This window comes from Polyodon spathula, chromosome 28 (assembly GCF_017654505.1).
Source record: "Polyodon spathula isolate WHYD16114869_AA chromosome 28, ASM1765450v1, whole genome shotgun sequence".
NCBI lineage: Eukaryota > Metazoa > Chordata > Actinopteri > Acipenseriformes > Polyodontidae > Polyodon > Polyodon spathula.
The window spans coordinates 2,267,386-2,285,011 of record NC_054561.1 but is presented as its reverse complement, the minus strand read 5'-3'; the positions used below and the strand labels follow the sequence as shown (position 1 = coordinate 2,285,011).

General features: G+C 39.9%; 1 protein-coding gene across 3 annotated transcripts in view; it reads left to right on the top strand.

The window, feature by feature from the left end:
• Positions 1-17,047, top strand: part of LOC121301983 (zinc finger protein 385C-like) — a 111,272-nt gene extending 94,225 nt beyond the window's left edge. For 2 of the 3 annotated variants that reach the window (XM_041231739.1, XM_041231741.1), the window contains 7 exons: positions 4,275-4,479; positions 8,759-9,076; positions 9,554-9,741; positions 11,398-11,496; positions 12,096-12,188; positions 12,960-13,088; positions 13,864-17,047. In XM_041231739.1, coding sequence (XP_041087673.1) covers positions 4,275-4,479; positions 8,759-9,076; positions 9,554-9,741; positions 11,398-11,496; positions 12,096-12,188; positions 12,960-13,088; positions 13,864-14,094 — 1,263 coding nt within the window. In that variant the 3' untranslated portion in view covers positions 14,095-17,047. The remainder of the gene's footprint in view (positions 1-4,274; positions 4,480-8,758; positions 9,077-9,553; positions 9,742-11,397; positions 11,497-12,095; positions 12,189-12,959; positions 13,089-13,863) is intronic. The other variant, XM_041231740.1, reaches the window with a different exon arrangement.
• Positions 17,048-17,626: the final 579 nt, after the last annotated feature.

Genomic DNA, 17,626 nt, shown 5'->3' with positions numbered 1-17,626 from the left:
TTTGCATTTATATGGCAGGGAGTGAGATTCGTAGAATTCTAATGAGACGCTGCTTTTATCGCAACTTGGAGGTCACTTTATCAGAGCTAAGCAGAGGAACTGGTGAGAGAGGGGGGGCATGTCAGAGAACTGACACCTGTCTGATGCTATAAATTAAAAACGAGAGCTTAATAAATTGTAGTTTGGGTCATTAATGCCTAATGGAGTTTCGTGATATGGTTCGTCTTGTGAGAAATGTTTTCTCCCGGTAATTACATGCAAAGGTTTACTAATCCTGTAATGTAGAAATTCAGTCTAGAGGCATGTAGACTGAATGAGAGAACTGGTGCTCAATGTAGAGGCTGTGCAACAAGCAAACTGAAAATTGTTGACTTATTTTCAAAAAAGCATGCATACTAAGCAGACACAAACCCCTACCTGATTCTTACAGTAAGAACGCAGTTGCATGGTATATACAGTACATCCGTCCCATTTTGCGAAATTGAAATTGATTATTGTACCCTATCCACACTCTATAAATAAACTGCAATTATATTTTAGCATGTATTAATCATCGTTTAGTAAGTGCAAACGGGCTATTGGTGGTGGTGGCTGGTGAAAAAAACAATTGGATTGACAGGTTCGCCATATTGCCAAAAGGGCACTAATATGTGAGTCATTTTAAAAAAAGAAATATCTCTGATTAATATCCCCAGAATTTGGTGCCCTTGAGCTGCAAATATCCCTTATCTGTTGAAGGACTAGAGGGGGAAAAAGCCATTAGGTCTAGCAGGGGCCGCTGCAATAACAGTTTGACATGTTTGGAAAAATGTTCAAGGCCAACCCTATCACCTTAAATGGGAAGTGATTAACATTGTTTGTATTTGTGGGACACATTGTCCCTTGTTCCTTAAAGGGGTAACCCACTGTGCCACCTAACGTTATAGCTGTAGAAGACAGGCTGATTCAATAGCATCTCATGTCTTCCATCGAATGAGTTCAGCGATGCTTTGATGGTGCCAGACTGTATTCAGTTCCATTGTCGTTCATCTCTGGAGATTAAATCTGAATTGTGAAATCTATGTAAGGACGTTAGATGTCAAAACACATTCCTGGACACCGACTCCCGAAAGAGATTCATCTTTGATTCAGCACTTCCTTTGGCACGTATTTGAAATGTTTCAAAACAGCAGCTGTCCTTGCTTAGTTCTGAAAAGCAGTTTGTATGAAGCAGCGGGTGGAGATCCTGCGCAAAGATGTATGATTACTTTTTAGATGCTATTAGCATTGATCCCCCAGGATATACCTTTCAGACTGAATTAATTAGGTAAATACAAAAAGCTTTATATCATTAGTTTTTTTTCCCCCCATTCCCGCTGAGTGCAAGGCTAATTTAAATAAACACTGAAGCCTCTAGTAAAACACCTGATTGATTTTATTGCCTAATTGTGTTGGTTAATCTACTTGTCTGCTGGTTGATCTCTCAGGTTTTTGTTTTTAATTTCCATTTATCATTACCAAAGTAACAGTGGTAATTCAATGTACTGTCTAGTTAATTATCTGGAAGGCACTGAATGTTGCTTTTTCTGCAAAGTTAGTGTTTTCTTGTTTTGACAGTGCACACGTTGTGTAACAGGACCTTATAGTAACATGTGGACTGAGTCTGGGTAATATGGTTATTACATTTTTAATGATACAGTGTTGCATTTTACTAACACATTCTGCTTGGGGCAATTGCGCCCCCTCTGGTTAGGAAGGGAAAATCATCTGGTGTTGGTTCGCCTCACTGTTGAGATCAGTGAAAAGTAGCGATTGTGTAAACATGCAGAACGGAGGACTGATCTTCAACCGTCCTGAGGTACAGCGCTGAAGTGACATTCAGATTGGGAATTTGAAATGATTTAGGTGAAAGAAAAAACAGCAATTCATAAATAAGTGAAGGGTCTCCCAGTGGCTTAGCTGGTAAAGGCACGACCGTGTGGGGTACAGATTGAGTCTTACAGACAGGTTTGCACTAAATAGATGGATGGGTGGATGGATGTTTCTTTCCTATGCTTCAGATCCCTAGAAAATGAAAATGGTCAAATGGTGAATGGATGCCTCGAGCTAGACAAACAGCCTGGCAAACTGGCACCAAAAACTTTGTTCCACAAGGTTGTCTGTCTGCTCAGTAAGTATGGCTCAGTGCCATTTAGTATTAGAATTGCGTTCTTTAGCAGCCTCAACCTTTGTTAAGCTGGAGGGCTACCATCTGGCTCTTGCAAATGTCACACATAGGAAACCTAATTATGATTGCATTGTCTTCAGAACAACTGGGGGCAGTTTCCAAGTTTTTAAAAATTTTTTGGCAGTGTTGGAGTGAAAATAAATTAAAGGGAACCCCATAACTCCCAAATCAAAAAATAAATAAATATTGGAAAAAAAACAAAACATAAACGACACATTTCGGTTTAGCATTGCCCTCATCAAAAGCTGACAAAAGGACTGTTTCCATAACAAGCACATTGACAATCAATTAGTTAATAAAGATAAGCCATTAGTTAGAGATTGATAGTCATATTGTATTGGAAAGAGTTACAAGATCAAGGATTAATTAAGGTCAAATGTAATAATTTAAACAGCTATGTAGATCCACCATGTACTAAAACAGACCCTGTGAGTTTATAGCTTGTTACACAGGCACACTTAGCCCAAACATGGCGGGGGCGAAGTGTGGGGGGTCGAGTTGTTTAAGAGGTTTAGAATTTTTGAGCACTTCGATGTAATTATGTTGAGCCTGATTAAAAGCTGAAATTACTCATTGAACGCTAATGGGGGAAAAAAAAGCTCTTTTAAAATGATTTTAGTTGCTAATGAGCGAACCGTTAACTTTGTTTAATGTGTTTGTTTAATTTTGATGGTTTAGCTGTAATTGGGGGTGAACAGAGGATCAAGGAAAATTGGTCTCCGGAATGGAGTAGCACATTCAAACGACAGTGTTCTTTGCAGAAGGTTAGCACTGCTCGTTACTGACTGAGAATAAATCAAAGCCAGGTACCGAATGCAGCGTCATTGCCCATTCCAGTGTAGCATATTTAAAAAGGAGGTTTGGCGATAAGGGTAAAGGGGTAGCCTTGTTGCACAGCGCAAACACATAATAATACTGTAAGGTATCTCTCCTTGTGCTCGGGTCCCTTATCAGGCTTCTGCAGACTTCCAAAAGCACACACGGCTTTATTGTTCTCGCGCAACAAGAGCGGTGCTTTTGAATGCAAATCACATATAGCCAACCAGTGTTTTGATAATGGGAGACGCAAGCATCCCAATTTCCCCGAAGAATGTACATCAGCGTTTCATTCATTGTGCGTCCTAATACATGCTCCACCTGAAAGCATATTTTATTCGCGAGACTGCGTCCATTGCATTATCTTATCTGCTGGTACAACACAGTTACTTTTTATTTATTTATTTCCATTAATAACGACAGTACAATTAGAGGTGGGGGTTGTTTTAGAATCCTCCCACTCTGCAACAAGAGAATATCATATGTTATCAGCTCTCTGTTAATTTAACCAAAAAATGGCTTGTTCTAGTTAGGAAGCTTATCACCTACATGAAAATTTTTTAATGTAAAGTCTGGCTTTCCATTGCAGAACTAGAAAGTGGCCTCAAGCTGGTATTTAATACTGAAAATAGTAATAAAGAGACAAGGTTGTGGGTCTGTTAGCCGAATGAGCGCCGTTCATTATGCCTCCTTGCTACAGTGGAAACAGTAATGGTGACTGACAATACCAGACAAGATGACGCTGTATTTCAAAAGCGATCCTTTCTTTGTGTCTTTTCTTGTATCACTGATTAGATTGAGAAAGCTAGTATTGCACTGTTCCAAACGACACTGTGCTGCTAAGTAGACTAGGACCTTGATCTAACCTTGTTTGGTTGTTTAAATGACCTCAGCGTTCATTGTCTCTTACCAAATGAAATTCAGTGCATCACAGGGACACTGCAGCAGTCCCTCGCTTACAGTTACAGTACAAGGACAGCTGCTGCATGCGGTGATGTCCTTGCTAGAACAGAACCTCGCGTGGTAACATTTTTATATTCTGACACCTCAATGGAATCACAGTGGCACGAATAACTAATATGCTGTAACAAGGTACAAAGGTACCGTATCGGCCAAACCTTGGAAAATGCTTGAATCGTGAACGCTAAGAAGTGAATGAGCACGCCCACTGGTGTCCATGTAGATTGTCCATTGGGGAGGGTTTGATATATTGATAAGATGCGTCATCCATAATCTCTGTTTGTTCCTGCAGAACCAAGCGGAGGCGCACTACAAAGGCCACAAGCACATGCGGAAACTCAAAGCCATTGAAGCGCAGAAGCACAAGCAGATGACCCACGGGGCCGTGGTGTCGGCAGCAAGGAAGAGAGGGAGGGAGAGGGTGAGCAAGCCCCTCCCCACCCTCCTGGAGCCCACGCCAGCGCTCCTGGATACCACCCTACACGAGGAGAGCGAGGGTGGGTATTAACAAACAAGGCGTATTTACTCCACCCCAAAAAAATATTTTGGAAACAGATAGAGAGGAATATTCCCAAGATTTTTGTTTGAGCCTAAAAACTAAACAGCTTCATTGAAATGTTTTAACTTCCACGTTTTTTTTTTTTTTTCCCCCTTGAAAAAGAATGACTTGGTTCATTAAAAACTGCAGTAAACAAAAATAGAGACTGCCTTAAAAAAATAAATAAATAAATAAATCACAGCTCAGAAATCAACCAATCACAGTGAAGTATTTGCCAAAATTCCAAGTACCTCTTATCCTGGGTACAGATGGAATACTGTTAAAGTAAACAATATTTTGACATTTTTAATGAAGGGGGTCCAGACACCCAGGATATCCCCCCCCCCAAACCCGCCCATGCGTGCATGGAATACCTTACCGACATTGCAGAAATAGAAAAGCATGAAATTAAATTGCGACAATCTGAACAGTGCTACTGGAGTAAGTTTCTCTGGCTCCACTTTTGTTTTTAATAATATTCTTATCACGGGGAGCCTTGAAATCATAACGTCAATTAGTCAATCCTCAAGTTCACACAGCCCTTTACATTTAAGAGGCTGCTGTGACCTCTAGATTAATGACATGCTCGGTAACTGAAGCCGTTCTACCCAAAAGAGATTAAAAAAAAAAAAAAAAAAAACATCAATGAATAGAAACGGCTTTGTTAGTTAACTGCGAGACGTATTGATCCGTGGCATGACTCGCTGTGCAATTTATTGCCGTTATCTTTCTCAGTTCAATTTTCTTATTTTTCCTACGGACAAGAAAAAGCAAGTGTTTTTTTTTTTTTTTCTCTTCAGTCTTTATGACTGTTAACAGCAGAGAAGTCTGTACTGTAAAAAAAATAATATATATATATATATATATATATATATATATATATATATATATATATATATATATATATATATATATAATATATATATAAAACCGCTACATTCCAATTCTCCTCGGTATGATAACGCCGTAAAGCACAGGGGCTGTTGACAGCGCAGATATTTCACGGCGCGCTTCTATACCTGCCCACAAGAGGCACTGCGACAGCCACGATTCATCACCGGTACTGACTGCGTCTGATTTCATTGGAAAGAATTAATTGAAAAAGAAATGAAAGCGATAGGCCTGTCGTTTCGTGTTTAGACAAGAGACAGATAGCGCCTGGTGCATTCGCAGTGGCTGTGAATTATTGGACAGTCCGCGCTGTAGCCAGAGGAAAGAGAAGCAGGGATACATACCAAAACAGCAGCCGGAGTCCTCCTGTGTTTGCCTGCCGCTGGGTGACAGATTAACTACTGTATCCATGGTGGTTGTCACTTCAGTATGATATCTGCTGCTCCTAAACAGAAGACAAACAAAGCATCGTCTGTGTGCCTTGATCCCTGATAAATCTCCACTTAGCAAATCACCTGAATTGAATTGTCTTAGTTGCATCATTTATTTTGCATTTCACGTTATCAAAGACTAGCCAGGCAACATGTTTAGTTTTTGGAGTTATTTTAAAAATACTAGACGACCCCCTATTTTGATAAGGTTGCCACCAGTTCCTGTTTTCCTTGGATCGTCCTGGTTTTGAGGAAGGACAAATCACGATACAATATTCTTGCAATATAAATTAGTGGTCAACACTATAGTAATTGCTATATTATCAGTGTTTCGTATTGGATGAATATAGGATTTCTAAAGTGATTTTAAACTTTTAACAGCCCCCTTCTGTTCAGAGATCCTGTTTTTTTTTTTGTTTTGTTTTTTTTACCTGAGAGGTGGCGACCCTATACTTTGCACACCAAAAAATACATTCAATGTCAAGGGCAATTAATTAGTGAAGGGCAATTACATTGTAAAGTCTAGTTCACCGTTAACATGGCCTAAGTGTGAATTAACAAAATGAGAGGGAGCAATGTAATATACCACTAAGGTAATTGATTGCAAATTGCATAACAAGGTACACCACATAATATATATTATTAAATAACAAGGTAATTGGTGTAAATATGTTCATGTGACTTCAATGGTCTTTATAGGACAATAGCATCTGAATAGTTGACTCACAATTCAGCCAATTCACAATACAGAGAAAGCAATGGAACTGGAAACCTAAAGAAGAAAGAAAAAAAGGGAGGACATTTTACAAAAAGCGACTGTGAAGAGCCTTCTCATCCAATTCCGTTTCGTTTCAAACGCTTTTGTAAGATACACCCAAAAGCACTGCAGAGAGGGAGATAAGCAGTAGCTCATTTTATGTTTCAAATAATTTTGAGGCAATTTCCAAGACGGGGAACGGTCCTTAATAAACCCGCTTGTGTAAATCATCTAATGTGAAATTGAAATGCTCCAGAGCAAGCAACTCACAGTGTTGGACAATGTAGCAATGTAATGTAAAAAAGCACAGAATTAGCACTGTATGAAATTAGCTGTCTTTGTCGTGCATTTGAATTATATTAAGTTAACAGTATGCAGCGTGGTTTGCATTCACAATGACAACAGCCTGTACCAGCATGTCAACAGTTACCATGTTTGCTTATGCTCTGCAATTCTCTCAGTTTGCCAAATAAGCCTGTGTTGTTATTAAGGTGCACAGATTTGAAATGATACACAAACAAAATCAGTCATTTCTACAGCTAACATTTCCTTTAACATCAGTGTCTTTTGTGCCGTCACAGTAAACACGTGATAATCGTAACTCTTCAGAGCAGTTGGATACAATTTTAATCAGTGCTAACCTTGGTGTTTAATTAACAGTTGAGTTTCCTTACACTCAATGTTACCTCGTTTTGGTTTACTTGTGCCTCATGCGCTATTCATTCAGCACTAATTAAACTCCTGCCAAAAGTGTCGTTACCTATCATTTAAACAAATTGGACATTCAGTCTCATTTTATTTTTAAGAGGCCACATAATGAAATACATCAACTCTAGCGGTAATTCCTTGAAGTAAAAAGTAGGTAAAAAGTAAATAATATATTATAAAAGAACAAGGTAATTGGTGTAAATGTGTTCCAGTGACCACAATGGTCTTAAAAGGAAAATAAAATTGAAATAGTCTACTCACTCATTAACTATAATAACTTCTAAACAATACAGGGAAAGCAATGGAGTCGACTGCATTGCTGTCCAATTGCTTGCTGCTGTTGGTAATTCCTTGATCGTAAATTAGGTACGCTTGTCATGTATGTTGACATTTGTCTGCCGAGCATAACCTTCTCTGTTCATCAGAGGTGACCTGGGGGCTCCAACGCTTTTGTTAAGTTCTGCCAGGGATTGGCTGTGGTGCCGTTATTTCAAATTCATTTACATTTACACCGTATAACAAACCCACAAGATCTGATATCTCATTTGCACGGAATGTGCTCTCACACTTAAAACATCAATGCCAACGGCATCAGAAAATTGGAAACCAAATTGCAATGAAAGATAATAAAGCATATTAAAAAAAGGGGGTTACATTCCAAATAAAGGCTTTTCTTTGGATATAAGAAGCCTGAAATGCAATGTTTAAAATAGACCCTGTCGTGTCCTTCATATCTCCAACAAGCTGCCTGCCCAGGTGTTAACCTGTGTGTTTGAGTGACGAGTTTGTTTTGCATAGGTCACAAACTGTCACAAGCTTGGCTGGATTTCAACCAGAAGCATTTAAATGGCTATTGTTCTGTCTTTGTCTGAGTGTTCGATTGCATGAACTGTACTGTTCCCCCCGGGGGCCCCCCTTCCAAATGAGATGTTGCTTCTCAAGGGGTTTGTTGATGTAATCTTTTAACTCTTTGACCACTGCAGAGCTGTAGACAGATCTAGGAAAGGTCCGCTCAAAGCAACTAAGGTAGGATCCCAGAGTCGCTCACCTGGTAAAGGCATGGCCACGTGGTGTGCAGTCGTACAATCATGAGGTTGCAGAGGAGTGTCCTGGCTAGGGATTCCTAGTTAGGGAGGCAAAACCGGAAGGGACTGTTTCTCCCCATTGCGCTAAAACGGACCCTACCGTCCAGGCGCCAACTGAGGTCAGAGCGGACACTTGCAGGAATGGCCTTTTTCCTCCAGCAGCAAGTAGCTCGCTGACATCCGCTCTGGAGTTCCGGGGTGTAGAAAAGGAAGATGGCTTGGTCATGGGATCAGAGGACGCCCACTGAACCTTCAGTTCTGAGCTGTGTGGGGGAATTGCTGAAAATTAGTACTGGAGTTAATTAAACAAACAGGCATTTCCATGCTGCTCCACCCAGCCTCATACTCGTGCTTGTTTGTTCTCAGGTCTACAAGACTGTGTGGAGGAGGAGAAGGTAGAGGAGGAGAAGGGCAGCTTGCGGATGCTGACACCCGTCTCTGAGGTCTCCTCCCTGGAGCTGCCTCATACCGCGTCCTCGCTCGTGTCCCCGGCCTCTGAACTGTCAGAGAGCATTTCCGAGGGCAGCGTCACGTCCCCCATCGACCCATTCGAGGAGGGGGGCACAGAGACCAAATCCAGTGAGGCAGAGGATAAAGACCCCAAGAAGAGCAAGCAGCACCTCCACTGCCCCGTCTGCAAAGTGACTGTCAACTCAACATTGCAGCTTGAGGCACACAACAGTGGTACGCATGCCCAGTGAAGGACCCATTCAAATCACTACTCCCATTCAAATCACTACCCCCATTCAAAAATGTAAAACTCTTAACAGTTTAATGCGGTATACCTTGGTAAAAGCTTAGTGAAGCCATGGTAAAGTACAGGCAAGCTTCGTAAATCACAGCAGAGTAAAGGCATTGTGCAAGCATGCTAAACTGCTAACATTGCCATGCAAATGTACCATGGTATCAGCTTTAAGACATATGGTGTATTACTACAGTATTGAACTTTAATTACGATATCCCCTGCGGTCACAATTTTTTTATTACATTTTAGAACAGTTTCTGCACACTCTGTGGTGTTCGAGAAGCTGCCCTGCCATGACTTACATGCATTATGAAATAGATGCACAGATCGGAAATTCACCGTGGTACAACCGTGCACGCAGGGACTGCAGGGGATACAGAGGGGTTTTTTGTTTTTAATAAAGACTTTATTTTCAGGGGCCAAACATAAATCGATGCTGGAAGGACAGGGCAGTCAACCACGGAGGAAGAGTAGAGTGCTTCTGCCTCGGTCAGCCTGCAAAACCAAACGCATCGGCAACAAGGGCAGCGTGGGGATCCAGAACAAAGCCTTCCACTGCGAGGTGTGCGAGATCTACCTCAACTCAGACACTCAGCTCAAGCAGGTCAGTGCAGGGGGGAGGCAGGGCGCCAGCGGAGATCTGGGTTCAAATCCACATTGTGTTGCTTTTATAAAGTAAAGCCTGCTAACGATAATACATTATCTTTCAAGATGGGTCTATATATATACAGTTGATTTCATGTCGGAGGAGTCTGTATATTTGTCATATGTGGTTACTATATGGTGGCATGACTTTGGTTTTCAAAAGTGATACAGCTTCTGTAGCTAGAGCATAGTGAGCTCCCTCATCGGAGGACAGGAGGGGGTATTTGACAGCCACTCGACGACAATAAGATCCCAAAGTTCAAGTAGACGATATTTTTATAGTATTGAAACCATAGACATCAGAAGTCATTATTTGAAATATTTCACAATGAAAAAAAAAAAAACTTGTAGAAACAGTTCTTTACTACCAGGCTCTGCTTTCTCCTCTCTGCTTGAGATCGTCCACCATGCAGTTTCTGCTGGGTCCTAGTAGTCCTCATTACACGAATATATTCATTATTGAGAATTAAAAGTTTTACTACTGCTGCAGTGTGTGGGGGACATTTCCCCGTTGTTGATGCGTGTCTTTCGGTTGGAGTATGTTAGGATTGCTTGATTATGGGGATAATTACCTTATTTTCAGTGAGGCTATGGTGAAGCTGGATGGCAATGCCAATATATTAACATCACAGAGAGATAACCAGGGTGAGTCCAATTGTTTGGGAACTGTTGGGGAAATAACATCTCTCATATTTCAAAACATCTTCTGTTACACCAAATCATGTCGTGCCACATGATCAACTGCCCCCTTATTTAAGGTTTAAAGCAGTTAGTTGGCTGTGAAATAGGTAGACATTAAAAGATGGTCATAAACCTTTTCCGCTTTAATAGTGTTGAGTGTATAAATTAGTTTAGATAAGGTAATTAAGCAGGGATTTAAAAAATAATGTAAAAAAAAAAAAAACAGTTTTATTGCAGAGATGATAAGGTAGCAGCGGGTTTATAACTAATGTTAATTAAAAAGTTTAATTAACCTGACAATTCCGCTCACTGCACTGCCGGTGAAGCAAGGGCTGTGCTGTCACGCAGCGTCCCATTGAATCAGCTTCATGCAGCCTCTGTATAGATGCATTCTGTAGTATATATGTGGGGAAATCTGTTTTTGTGAAGGTTTTTTTTTTTTTTTTTGCTGATATGCAGTGGTTCAGTCTGCAAGGTAATCTTAGGGACTGATAAGGGCTGTATGCACACATCACTGGTTATTTAATAGGGTACTATTGTTATCAGCCTTAACTGGCAATAATATGCACAGTGTGTCTGTGTAGAGACAGATATCAAAGAAACGAGAAAGCCAATCGCATTATGGGTACTGTCGTCTTGTGAAAAGGGATCGTGGGGAAAGTGTTATTGTGACTTAAATACGGGTTATGAAATATAACGTTCTTGTTTTAAATTTGGAAATGAAGTCCACTCGGGACATAGTAAAGACTAGAGAGAAAAAATACATGTAAAAAGTAATTCTACCAAAGGTATGATTTAAAATATCGCCTGTGCGTCACGAAGCTGATACATAAGCAAATCGTGAAGCGAGTTGTGAATAAATAAGCCCCTGAGAGGCAACAATGTGAAAATATACACCACAATGATATTAAATAGTCTCCTGATCTTTCCACAGCACATGAACAGCAGGAGGCACAAGGACAGGCTGGCTGGCAAACCCCCCAAGCCCAAGTACAGCCCTCACAGCAAGAGCCAGCAGAACTCAGTCTTAGCGGTGAGTCTGGGGCATGGAGTGGCATTTTACAATGAGCTGAATCCAAACGTAATTCCGAAGAATGAACATATTATTTCCTATTGAATTTCCTAGAACAACCTCCATCTTGTCAGAATGCTGTACTTTATATATGTGTAATCAGCTTTGTTTGTGTGTTCACAGTCATAGTCGATGAACTGTTGCTGTCTTCACCAGTATTTTTAGCCTTCTTAAGCAGTAGTTTGTAATAGATGTTCCTAATGCTCTTTCATTGCATCACGAGGATTGCTGACCTAATCAGACAGGTGTGCAGGAGATGTGAGTCCTCTGACTTAGCTTGTTTATTATACAAGTTCTGGCTCTATCACACCACTGATCAAGGGACCCGCTGGTACCATAGGGGTACTGTATGAGACCATACATCGAGTAGCTTCTGTTGATGGAGATGATCAGGTTTTTTTTTTAGTTTTTTTTTTTAAGACGTTCACCCTTTTTAAGAATATACAATATAATAGATTCCCATTCCATTTTAAAATGCCAGGTATTTAAGGTATTGATTATGTCCGATGGATCATTAAACCAGACTTTTAAACCCAGGTTTTGAATTCTCCTTTTCTCAGAATGTGAGGTGGGGCAGTTACGCCGGCAGGGGGGCGGTGTCTGCGATGAAGAAAGTCTTTGGCCGTTGCAATCTCACCTCACTGTCTTCTCAGGTGTGTAGTTTTACACTTCGTGCTTTGCTGTGTTTCCCTCTAGAGAAGCAGACCTTCCCTAGACTCTGTCTGACTGGACTGGTTTGTTTCTGAAGTCAGCTTCCTTTCAGGGGGGAAAATCACAGATGTTTTCTGGGCATTTTTAAAAAAAAGCACATACCGTTACCCTTTTCTTACCTTGCAACCATCTCATCATTTTCAGCACTAAATCTTAGCTGTCCCTTTTTTATTTGATTTCCTCATTCCAGAAAGCCACACGTGACTTTGACCTGTCATCTCTGTTGGCTCCAGTGTACCGCATTATTTAGAAGAACAGTTGCAGCCAACTATGCTCTTTGCCTAACCTGACACCAATGGGCAGTTCAATTTCAATACACTGCATTTGTAGCCAAGTTTTTCATTCAGCATCATTTGCACTAAGTGAGCAATGTGAATGTGATAGTGTTGTAATTTGACAGTCAGAAGTGGCACTACGTTGCTGTAGATCTTGAAGACGTCTTGGTCATAAACAATATTCCCCTATATGAAAACCCATTTGAGTAAAGAGATATTTAACCAGTACAGACAGTGGTTATTTATTTAACCAACTGATGTCGCTTTTGTCTACGTAATATATTTGAACTAATGCCATAACTGCAAAGTGCCTAAGAAAAATGACTGCATTATGGGAGAAAACGATCATCCTACTTTTGATTGAATTGGGATTGAAGCTGACAGCGCCGCCCTGCTGGCTGAATACTGTAATGGGGAATTTCAATGTTTCTCTTAAAGGGAAAGTCAACCCCGAATTTTCTAGACATCTCTACTGCTGACCCACTTGCAGCTGTGGATCGGGTCTGGTACCAGCTGCTCAAGCAGTCCAGCCTAGGACGCGCCAGAGGTCCACTGGACCCCCTCCACGTAAGTGGAAACCGAACCAGAACAAACTGGGGCCCAGAATGGATCTGTGAACAAATAGTTACGTATGTCAGGGAGGCAGAAGGCCCTCCCTTCTGATCTGCATAGCGCTGTGGAGAGGGGGAGATGGGGCTAATGCCGGATTCACACATTACTTTCAAGCACACTTGCGCGCATTAGGCTGCCTGTTAGGGCTGCTGTGTTCTCATAGTCACATGGACCAGGTTTGCGGGAACAATTCTCTAGTTTTTAGTGGAAGGAAAAAAAAAAGGTGCAAATCTAAATACAAAGTGGAAATGGCTCATTATGGGATGCATTTTGTTTTTGATTGCCAATCCCCTGGCAGCGTTCATCAGTCCAAGTATAGGATATATCTTATTAGGACAAGCTAGTAGTGTGTGACAAACTAGCCTTCAGCTAAAATGAAATGCAACAGAAAATGATTTGGGTGCATGAAACTGAAATGTCTTTTATATATATATATATATATATATATATATATATATATATATATATATATATATATATATATATATATATATGTAAAACAAAACAACCACATTGTGCTTTATGAAATTTTAGATTCCATCGAGGTAGGCTTTAATTATATTATATATGGATACCTAATAATAATAATATAATATAATAATAATAATAATAATAATAATAATAATTCCAAAGTGCTTTTGTATCAGGTAAATAAATAAAACAATGCATGCTATCTGCCTGCTGTAGCAATTGCAATACCTGTTCTTCACCATTTCTGTTTCCCTTCTAGACCAAACTGGCCCTGCAGAAGCATCTCTCCAAGACGCTGGCAACCAGCTTCTTGCCAAGCCCACTGAGCCCTGCAACCCTGTGCACCATGGCAGCCAACCCCCTAGCATTGCGACACCCAGCCGGCACTGGCACCCTCATCCAGGCCCCCCTCCTCGGACCAGCCTTATTCCGACCCGCTCCCGGGCCCCTGCGAGCCGCCCACGCGCCCTTCATGTTCGCTCCCTATTAGACCCCACCCTTCCTGGGGCAGGGGCACTGTGATCACGGACATACCTGACTGTATTAGGGAGGCAACAGGAACTATGCAGTGGTAGCTAAGAACAAAAAATGTATATGGTTTGTGATTAATACACAGCGTGTGGCTCTAAGGCTGCCATTGCACAGGGATATTTTGGGTTGAATTTTAACTCTTTCATGCATGAAAGAGTTGCCGTTGATACAAGCTAATTGGAAAATGGCACACTTTCAACATCACAGTTGTATCAAAATAATGCTGCCCTTATTTTTTTGAATACTTTTAGAAATTACTGCATTTTCCCTATTCATCAATCTGCAATTCAGTGACGGTTAATAGCAGGAAAATAACTGATAATTATTTATTTTTTATTATCTGTATTTAAAAAGTATTACCAAATAGCTGTTCCAATTTCATAACCTATGCAGCAGGAAATTTCACTTGCTATGCTGTATGTCTGATATATATATATATATATATATACACACACACACACACACATGATGTGAAAGCCCTTTTTTATTGATGCTAGTGTAAATTAAAACAATTATTCCAATGCTGTCAGAGCCTAAGAATTTCAGCTGCAGTTTTCCTGTTGAGTACAATCATTTACATTATACCTCTTCTTTTTTGACAACAGCCCCCCCTACAGTCATAACTAAAATTGCTAATAGAAGTGGATATACATTTTTTTTGTTTGTTTGGGTAAACACAGGGGTTTCAGCACTTTGAAGACAAAGTCGTGAGTCTGTGTCTTTTTACTGAAACTCCTGTAAACAGAAGCTTTGTATCGGGGGGGATAAATGCGTGGGTGATTTTATTATCCGAAATTGTAAAATAAATATAATATAGTAAATAAAGTAGATTATTATTAGAACTGTTATTATTACAGTTGAAAATAAAAAAAAAAGAAAATCCATCTATTCATTACCTGCATTGATGTGTATGTACAGTACAGCTCAGTAGTTCTGGGATAAACAAAACCTTACAAGGAGCCTTGGAAGAGCTTGTAAGTTTGTCCTTTTTTTTTTTTTTTGCACAAATGTATTTTTTCTTTTAAAAGAAAAACAAACAACCAAAATGTGTGGATTTGTTAAAATGTTGTTCTGTGCTAGGGTGGTTTATTTTTCAGCTCCTAAACTGGAAAACAAACTGTCAAAACAAAAGAAGCAGGCCTTCATGAATTTTGGGGCCTGCAGTGGTTGTGAGGGCTGTGGATGGGCGGAGGCAATGTTTGTCAGTGCGGCTTGTGGTGCATTTAATACCTTATAGTCATCTGTTTAAAAGCCAATGTTCCTTTTTGATGTGTCTTTCAAAATGTCTTAAAACCAGGGGTGTGTTCAATAAGCAGAGTGCCCTCTCGTGGCGCCCTGTAACGTACGTTAGCAGAACGGTCTGCTATTTTTGTAATGTAATGTTACTGACACTTTTCGTTTAGCACATAAGGCGCTTGTCAGATTTGTCACATTATAAATAGTCCATGCTTCCTTTTCTAATACAATCGGCACTTTAAAAAAAAAAAAAAACATTAGTTTTTAAAAGCCAAAATGACAACTAAAATATTACTTATCACACATGTGTTGGTCATACAAATCCATATTTGAAAAAATCAATTTGCAGCCACTGCACTGGCCATTTTGAACCTCCAGAGAGACAGTTCTGAGCTGGACTCGCTACTGTTAGGACGCACGCACGGCGTGCGCATCGATCAGTCGAAAAAGACACGTACCGCTCGTGGGGCATTCTGCTTGCTGAACGCACTCGAGCGCCAGCATTTCATGCTGTCAATACTGGAAAGTATTTTTGCTTTTTGTTTTAATACAAAAGGCTTCCAAAAGTCTCCCCATTACAACAACAAAAATCACTGGTCATTATTTCTAATATGACATGCATTATTTTACCAGTGATTAGATGGCTATCAGGTATTGCTCTACCTGGGTGGTTTGTGTAGCCCTGAAATAAGCCTCAACAATTATGATCATTGATTTAATATTAATATAAGGATACTGCTTTAGAAAAGGTGAGGTTTTGCTGTGCTTCTGAAGTGTACTACAAAAAACAGGTCTGCTATATACACTAGGATATTCTGCAGTGTCAGGTGGCTGAAGGACCTATTCTAGCACCATAAGGACTGGTCGATAGTACATAGATGAAGGACTATACATCTGTGTAGAGAGTCTGATGGAAAATTTGAAAAAATAAACCTTATAGCAATGTTGTCACTTGAAATTGGTGACAGAAACCATATCTTTAACCTTATCAGGAAATCTTAAAGGAGTTTAATTCTGAGCAATAAAAAGGGATAGCAGTTTGCAGAGTACCTGCGTCCTAGCTTGGGGAAGGAGGGTATTAACAGATGTATTAAATGCCAAAGCCATCTTTTTTGAAGGAAGGGTAGACGTTTACTTTAGGAGGCAAGTTTAGATGCAAAGCTTTAAAGAAATGTCGCTTTTAAAAAAAAATAGGTGCCAGTTACAAGAAATGTAAAAGATTATTATGGGTGAGTTTAGGGTTGTCTACCCAATTTAACTGCTATTTCACTGTGCCACTATCCCATATAGCCTGGTTTAGCTAAGCCATATAGACTTAGCTATAGTCTGCACTAGGACCCTTTCTTGTTGGGACGGGGCGTAGTGCCTGGTGGCTGTTTTTTTTTTAACCCCAGGTAGATGAAAAGCCAACAAGGGTACACAGGCTAAATGTCAATGCTAAAATCAGCCCACTATTTTAAGTAAAGGGACTTTATGAACTAAGTGGTAGATAATGCTTTCCTAGCTATATTTAAATGCTGCCTGGCATTAAATAAACTAATCCAGTGCTTGGATCAGCAAAGAAGAAAAAAGCTGCAGTGTTTGTTTGGTACAATACTGAGGCGTTTCAATTTCTCGGCGGACTCTTGAGCATCAGAGTCAATAAGCTCACAGGCATTCTCATTCAGAGAGATCATGTTCACTCAAAAATCAAATGCCTGCATTTAGCACAAGTCATGTAAGGTAAAATGAATACAAAACATAAAAATAAAAATACATTTCAGTGTTTGCTTAGGTCAAGATATCTCAGTGGAGGACTTGTTTGTAGAAATCTGAAGTTTCTGTTTGAGTCATCCTGTGTTTTTTTTTTCTATAGAAACTTTGCGACCATAGATTCCTCTGCAATCGTGTAGTGTGTCGAAAACAGTCTCTGTTTATTGCCACGTAAGCTGTCATTATATTTGTAGATGTAAGATCTAACATTCATTTAATTATACTACATTAGCGTGTGAATAATTTTAGATATTTTAGTACACATTTCAAAATCTAGTCATACCAGACTCATTGGTTTTAGTTTTAAGATTATGTAATTAGTGTTAATCAGTTTGCTTTGCCTTATGCCAAAATAAAAATTGTTACTGATGAAGTGGCAATAAATATGAGTTATTTAGTCACAGCTAGCACAGCACAATACTTAGTCTTGTATTGCGCACAGTGCCACCAGGTGGCCAAATATCGTTACTAAAGAAAACAAGTTTGAGTTAATTAAAATTAAG